Below are 7,812 nucleotides of genomic sequence, written 5' to 3'. Positions count from 1 at the left end.
TTGTGCGAAATTGTGTAGCACTGGTACACAAACCCCACCAAGGTAGGTGATGAAGGAGTAAGATTAAATTTCTTACGTATACACCTTAAAGCTAGTCATGCAAGGGTACAAAGGGGTCTTATTTTATTTCATTTTCAGTTGACGCAAAACAGGTGATTTCTTTTTCAAATAAAGCTTCAAACATGCAATGATTCCTGTTCAGTGCGTTTGTGATAAGTAAACATGGCGATTTGGAAAACTGTCTTCTTGTGTGCTGTTGTCGGAGTTGTAATGGTGCTTCATGGCGCTGAGAGCTTGCACCTACAGGTAAACGGGGTAGAAAAGTCAGTCAGTCACTATATTATTTCGATTATTTTAAAAGGTTTTTACAAAAGTATATATTTTGTGAAATTTAATTTATTACCATCGATCATGCTGTATAACAACTTTGTGACGATTTTAGGATTATCATTTATAGTCTGTCCCAAGTTATTGCTTCCATCTCTTTTTCATGATTTTTAATAAAAATACACATACCTGTGAAAGAAGTACAGTTGAAATCGATGAAATGGAAAATATCCAAGATATCTTCATTGATTAATTTTCCCTTTTCACTCATAAAAGTTTACGGGAAGGAAAACAAATTTCTTACGGAGATTTATATAAGGAATAAGGAATCATTCTTTGAGTATTATGAGGTGATAATTTCGATCAGGGCGTGATCAAATCCAATAAAGCCCGAAGGGCTTTATGATAGATTTGATCATGCCCCGACCGAAATTATCACCTCATAATATTCAAAGAATGATTCCTTATTACTTATATTTATATAATTTTAAGCCATTGCACGATTAAATATTTAAATATAAATAAGCAAACCCCGCTGGCGCCTCAATTTGGCGTCATTTGTATTATGGGTTATATAGTACAAAATCGATACGTAGCTAGTGTTATCACAGGCAAAGACACTGGGAAATGTAAATATAATGGGAAATGTTTACATCTTTTCTCAATTCGGAAGTACTCGGGACACCTAGCGCAATTTTTCAACGTTATCATCCGGGCTTATTAATGGCTGATGCAATGCAAAATCCCCGTAGACTTTCTATTTTGGGATGTGTATTGAAACCTGAAGCGGTAGAGGGGGCGTTTCAAAACAGATAATCTTGGCATTTTTCGGCATGTAATGTTAGTTGATGAATCAACTTTGAGCACAAAGGTATTTATTATTATCGAAATATCAAGCGAAAAGTTGTGGAAGCAAAAACTCGGGACAGAGTATAATTAACACAAATTCATATATCTTCTTGACAGTTTGGAGTAACTAGTTGTAATAAAAATAACTGTAGTTTTGCAACGAGAAGATGTCTTTTATATACATAGCATAAATGTTACAAGTATTTGTTTTACATACATGTACATGCACTCAATATATAAGTGTACATCTTTACAGGAAGCTCGACTCTACGACGGTCAAGGCGGAAATGAATTTCAACGACGAATATATCGTATGTATAGTATATGTATATCATATGTACACGTCTGCATGTACTGAAATATTTTAAGTCATATGTGTGAATATGTAAAAGTGATGTGGGTACATGTACTTAACTGCATGATTGATTTATCTTAGAAATTTACAGTCTCCTCTGGTCCATTTTTTAAAGTAATAAACCATTTTGTATTGAAAAAGAGTACGGATAAATAAGATAGATATCATTTGTGTATAATTATATCACATTAAAATTAAAGCTTTTGGCAATTTTTTTCCAGATTCGCCGAATTTTGCTAGGAATCTTCCAGATTCTCCCGCCGTTGCGAGAAGGATTCTGCATTCACCAACTGTTGCTAGGAAAATTAATCCAGGTTCACCTCCAGGTGATGATCAGCCATACCTGGACAAACTGTTAAGTTTGGTTAGCCGGGTAAACGCACAACACTCTAAGGAGCAGAAGTGGCGAAATTTGAAGGTCCTTACTGAGCAAGAAAGAAAGTTTATGAGGCATGATGACGTTGAAATGAACAATCAGAATGCAAAGGAAGAAGAAAACAGGGAAACCGGAAGTCGGGCCTTTACGAGCGATGGGGTTTCTTATGACGGTGAAAACTTCGCAAAAGAAGACGAGAATATGAAGCATGTCGACAATTTTAACCTGGAAAGGAAGGAAAATAAAGAAGGGGATGCTGGTTATGAGAAAGAGGAGGAGGAGGAGGAACAAGAAGAGGATGACGAAAATGAAGAGCAGGAGGAAGAAGAGGGTGAAATCAGTTCGGGGAAAGATGAAGAGAACAACGAAGATGAAAGCAGTGAGGAGTTAATCGATGAGGAAGAAGAAAAAAGCAAAGACAAGAACAAAGAAGACAAAAAGGGCGAAAAAAGCGAAAACAAAGAAAATGCTGCAGACGATAAAAGACGGCTGATGACATTGTTGATGCGTGAATTGAAAGACTTGGAAACGGAAAATTAAATTCTCAAATCGATTGAATAACGATGATGCTTATCTTGAATATTACACTCGTTTACAAACGCAGTTGATTTTAAGATTACATAAACTAGTACTTCTATAGTTGTAAAAAAAAATGATTTCCAAATTCAAATAAAGTCAAGTTATATAAGCTATTTTTACTACGCAGTTTCTCGATGGAGAGTAAATTATGCATATGAATTATACAATAAGGATGAATATTTTTTGGATTGCTTTTGCAATTAAAATTTACTGAGGACAGAGATACCGAGCACATTAAGAGAGTTGGACAAACTACATGTAGATATTAATTGACTTGTCGATTACTCGGTAGGTGGTGAGAGTATTCGTAAAGCCATGGCACTGTCAAGCAGTTTTTACTAAGCTTTCTTACGTTTTAAATTAGTATTTTATTTTTATACTGTGAAATTTAATAATAAGACAAATTTTCTAAGTCCACTGTTAAAACACAGTATACGTACGAAAGTATTTAAATGTTTACTGTTTATTTATCTTGCCTTCTGTGTTAAAATGATACAACCGGATCCTGAATTCACTTTCAAAACTTGCTTTAATTTTAAATTACCAACTACATGTATGTCTCGCATTTCAGCATAAAAATCAACCGCCTACATGAGGTTTTTGATAACAAAGAACAGTTGATTAAAAGATTCTGATATACACGAAATTCACCTAGGTGGGGTGACACGGTAAGTCGTTTACATTCTCTCATTATGAAACTAAACCACACTAGGGCTGAATATTTTTCCCTTATTTTAACTTGACCCATGCAAACAAATTTTTTCTTCGGTATTTAAACATGCAATTCGTGTTGATTTCTCTGACTGACGATGATGTATAGAAAAGGAAAAAAGAATTGCAATAAAAGAATACTGCATTTCCCAGCTTAGGGAAGGGGCGGGGCATTATATAAAGATCAAGGAAAAGATAAGTCATACCGCCTTGAAGAAAATTAATATTTCATATATTTTTTCAAAAAAAAATCAACAACCCCAGAACAATAGATCAATTCACTTGCTAGATGTATACTTCTGAACAAATTTTTATCCATTGGATGAAAAAAACAACTGATATCGGACTCTGCTTTCGCCAGCAACACAATTTTTTTTTTAACTTTTATTGTTGGTTTCCAAGTACACAAAAACAATAAGTCTTTGTTTAATGGTCATGTCAGATTTTGAATACAGGTTGAATCACAGGGGATTGTGTAGAAAAAAATAACATCGTTAAAAAGGTGTGTACCTCGAAGGAAAAATATTTTTTTCCTTCCGAATTACGCACTTCTCAAACGATGCTTTATACACAAACCCCTGTGATTGAATTAAATAGAATGACTGCATCTTATTCTCTCATATTATCATTTCCTAGTCTTTGTCAGTGATAACGCTATGAATCAATTCGTAATACTAGAACGTATAGTTCAATACATTTCATCAGTGACGCAAATCACGCACTATTGGGGCTATATGCGGGGTTTGAGTAATTATACGATATGAAAATAACGTAAAATGTCAATAATTTAATATCTATTCGTACTATTGCTGAAAATTATATAAATATAAGGAATAAGGAATCAATTCTTAAATATTATGAGGTGACCATCGCGGTCATGGCGAGATTAAACCCATCTGATCATAAAGACCATCGGGCTTTATTGGATTTGGCCACGCCCCGATCATAGCATATACATGCAGGTACTCCAGTATATGTATGTCTTTGAATGGAAAACACATGCTTTATTTCTATATAATGATTTGAGAATAAAACCAACAATACGCCAATTTGATTAAACTGAAATTGGTTTGTTTTTTCTCAAATATTGATGATTTCAGGACAAACTAATATAGCTAAAATATCATTTCTAGAAATTGGAAATTAAAATACAGAATGCATCGCATAGTTTTGCAAATTTTATAGTTCATACGTATATGTACAACCCACTTTTGGGTTTTAACTTTTAGTCATAACTCAGTATTTTAATTTTGTATGTCCTTAATTCTTTATAAATTGATTTTTGTAAAAAATACATTAATGTATGTATACCCAAATAAATAACATCCTATGTAATGCCACAGTCTCAACAATATAGAAAGTACAATCTACCGGTTTCAAACCCGGAATCAAACACAAAGTATGTAGAGTTCCGGTCTGGACTGTACATTACCGGAACTAGAATTATGCGATTCCGGTCTGTGTATAAGAAAATAAATGCTACACTTTTTTAAATTGAAAGAAACTTTAAAAATATTTAGATAATTTTTCTAAGGGTATGGCAATTCAAAGAGTGGGCATGGTAATTAAATCAAACATTTGTTTGTTACCTGTAAGAGTGTTGCGAACATTTCTGAAAAATATACATATACAACATCGTTTGTTCATACACGGGAAGAAAATTACTAATTCATTTGATTATGCACGGGAAGAAAATTACAAATTCATTTGATTATGTACGGTAAAAAAAAATGTAACTTTATTTGCTTATGCAGGATATCTATGAAGAGATTGATAAGAAGGTTTGATATTATCAACTCTGCTGACATAGTCTTGTCAAATTATTTTGATAATTTATTAATTATTATGATCTCAATGCCAAAATCCTAGCTCTCAGATATTGATGTTTGTTACACACGCAGGGAAAGTGAACAACTCGAGAATTTCAGTACTTGAATAATTACAGATCAATTAATTTACAATAATGGCTATATATAAAACATGAAAGATGTCGAATTCATAGCAATGAATTTAATCGCTTAAACTTTTTTTTAACATTACTTTTATTGCATGCTGTCTTTTCACAGTCTATTCTCCCAATTATTTTTTGTTACTCATCAAGCTGTATTAGCTATTGTACGTTTCCCTTTTTATTACAAAATCATTAAAAGCTGTAGCGAAACAGTGTGACGCTTAAAACCGTTTGATCCTCGTAAAATTACCCCCAAACCGACCCAGGGGGAATTTTAAACAACATTTTTACAATAACCATCCGCATGAAATCCCGCAAAAAATTAAAAGTTAACTTGCGAAAACTTCATAAATATTCAATTTATTTTTTCGCGAACGGGACATCCAACAAAAAGCAATTACTCGCCTAAACGATTCTTTGTCAAGACCTCACGGGGGCCTGAAAATCGCATTATGACTCCCCGTTTCATTCGGCGCGTTTCCATCATTTGTTCATTTTCATTATAAAAGAGGACACTTGAAAAGTAGGCATTAAATTTGAAAGCCGAGCAGACTGTAGCATATGGCCATTCAAATGCTGAAATGTTCTGTCCACCCAGCGCTTAGACGCCCGTCAGTAAATCCATGTTTATTGTCAAAATATTTGAAATTAATGACAAAATTAGTGCTCTTGGTATTAAAATGCATCTCCTATTTTGATATCATCTGTTCCTGTGACATTGTAATAAGAGCTGATTGCGTTTTGATCCAAACACATGCTAAGGCATATTACACGCTGAAAGGTATGTAAGACCGTTTGTAAATTGAGACGAGAGAGAGAGAGAGAGAGAGAGAGAGAGAGAGAGAGAGAGAGAGAGAGAGAGAGAGAGAGAGAGAGAGAATATATTATGGGGATTTGTGAATCTGGCAAAATCTAGTAATCACTCTGTAACTAATTTACATATATGTGCCACAATTTATGTCAATATAAATATTAATCATCTATACAGAGTCTCGCTGATTTACCGTAACCGCACCACAAACTCACCAAATTACTGTGATAATTCTAATAAGTAAATAGCAGAAACGTAAGTAGATAGACACCATCATCAGAATTCGCACCAGTTTCCTTCACTGTAAATAAATTTCTTTGAAATGAAGTATAAGGATACATTTAAATTTTCTTATTTTAAGGATTTCATAGTTGCAGACGAAATTTAACTGAAGTAAGTAGAATCAAAACATTAAAAGCAAAAACATCTGAAAAATAAAATGAAAATAGCACTGAAAATATATTCAAATTTTAACAATAAAAAAATATGTTTAATGATTTTAAATTGAAATAAATACTTACAAATTGCAATATACAAATCAAGTCATTTTCTTGAAGATCGAGAAATATTCAGAGATATCCTTTGGGACATGAGATGATTCGGACCGCCCCCTACCCAATAAATCTGGCGTTAGCCGAAATCATCCATTGGCTTCGAATAATCGCCATCTCCCCTCGCTGCTCATCTGCGCACTGAATCAAAGCAGGGGGGTCCAACCGGGGAACATCCCACCAATCAAAGGGGGTGCTTTGACGAATCAACTACATGCAAAGTGTTCAATCAATCTGAAATTGCAGATAGCGTTTTATCGTCCTTTGAGTGTATCGCGGTAATAGACACATCCAAAGTTTTAGTAAGAAGAAACCAGCGAACTTTTTTGTGTATCTTTAAAAAACTAATTTATTATCATAATTTTTCAGTGTACTGATTAAATTTCATGGTGAGTTTTTTTTTTATCATACTATGGATGAAAGGATTTCCAAAGATCAAGAAAAACAAGAATGTGAATTGGATACCGCGACGAAAGGAGACTTTCACCATATAAGAAACGATTTTAGAAGTTTTTCAAACAACCTCGATTTTTCTCAAGGGGAGTGTGCAACACAGCACAGTACGGATTCGGACTGTGGATCCACAAACATAGACATCGAAGAAAACAGTGAGGATAGTGATAGGGGATTTTCCTTTCCTTCAGTCAGCAGACGACAGTTCGAGAATTTATCCGAGGAATACGCCGAAGACCAAATAACTATCAAACACAAGCAAAGAAGAGGAAAAGTGGAGAAAAACGCGCGGCTGAGCATAAACGCACGTGAAAGACGTAGAATGCACGATTTGAACGATGCTTTGGACGAACTCCGGTCGGTTATACCGTACGCACATAGTCCGTCTGTCAGAAAGTTGTCTAAAATAGCCACCTTGTTGCTGGCGAAAAACTATATCCTGATTCAGGCAAACGCCCTGGAAGAGATGAGACGGATGGTGGCCTACATGAACCCAACCGCCACACCCCCATCGGCATGTTTTGACCCCCTCATGTCGTATAATCGGTTGCAAGGGGTCCAGGGTTTGTCTTTACCCCCAGCCCAAGGCAGGGCCAAGTGTACACCAGGGTTTGATGCGCCTTCAAATTCATAGGAGAAAAAACGGTGCGAAAGATTTTTGATTGATTTTAATTGATGTGTGTGAATTATGGAAAACGTTTTCTTCGCATGGCATTGTAATTCTTTAACATGGAGGACCCTATGTTTAAATTGTTTGTCACTTAACATTTGAAATTGCAATAGTTAGTCTCCAAAGTTTGCAGCTTTGTGTCTAAAATGATGCATATTTTGGATTACTTTTTTTTAGAT

At 34.7% G+C, this 7,812-nt stretch overlaps 2 protein-coding genes across 3 annotated transcripts; both read left to right on the top strand.

Annotated features, from left to right (window-relative positions):
* Window positions 1-206: 206 nt before the first annotated feature.
* Window positions 207-3,230, top strand: LOC128166848 (glutamic acid-rich protein-like). 2 transcript variants are annotated; one of them, XM_052832273.1, is made up of 3 exons: window positions 207-306; window positions 1,433-1,487; window positions 1,753-3,221. In XM_052832273.1, exons 1-3 carry the CDS (start codon window positions 223-225, stop codon window positions 2,445-2,447), a joined length of 834 nt encoding a protein of 277 aa, XP_052688233.1. In that variant the 5' UTR covers window positions 207-222; the 3' UTR covers window positions 2,448-3,221. The 2 variants fall into 2 exon arrangements, with proteins under 2 accessions (XP_052688233.1, XP_052688232.1); XM_052832272.1 differs by having other exon boundaries at window positions 208-315; window positions 1,753-3,230.
* Window positions 3,231-6,484: 3,254 nt separating this feature from the next.
* On the top strand, window positions 6,485-7,812 carry LOC128167633 (class E basic helix-loop-helix protein 22-like). Its single transcript, XM_052833452.1, has one exon. It carries the CDS (start codon window positions 6,923-6,925, stop codon window positions 7,595-7,597), a length of 675 nt encoding a protein of 224 aa, XP_052689412.1. The 5' UTR covers window positions 6,485-6,922; the 3' UTR covers window positions 7,598-7,812.

The sequence above is a fragment of the Crassostrea angulata genome, chromosome 10, assembly GCF_025612915.1.
Source record: "Crassostrea angulata isolate pt1a10 chromosome 10, ASM2561291v2, whole genome shotgun sequence".
NCBI classification, from domain to species: domain Eukaryota; kingdom Metazoa; phylum Mollusca; class Bivalvia; order Ostreida; family Ostreidae; genus Magallana; species Magallana angulata.
This window is presented reverse-complemented; position numbering and strand designations above follow the sequence as displayed.

Bases quoted from the DNA above. Each gene is read 5' to 3' on its own strand.
- LOC128166848 (XM_052832272.1), top strand. From the start codon at position 223: ATGGCGATTTGGAAAACTGTCTTCTTGTGTGCTGTTGTCGGAGTTGTA. The intron at 316-1,432 runs GTAGAAAAGTCA...ACATCTTTACAG, and splicing joins TGCACCTACAGGTAAACGGG to GAAGCTCGACTCTACGACGG. The intron at 1,488-1,752 runs GTATGTATAGTA...ATTTTTTTCCAG, and splicing joins ATTTCAACGACGAATATATC to ATTCGCCGAATTTTGCTAGG.
- LOC128167633 (XM_052833452.1), top strand. From the start codon at position 6,923: ATGGATGAAAGGATTTCCAAAGATCAAGAAAAACAAGAATGTGAATTG.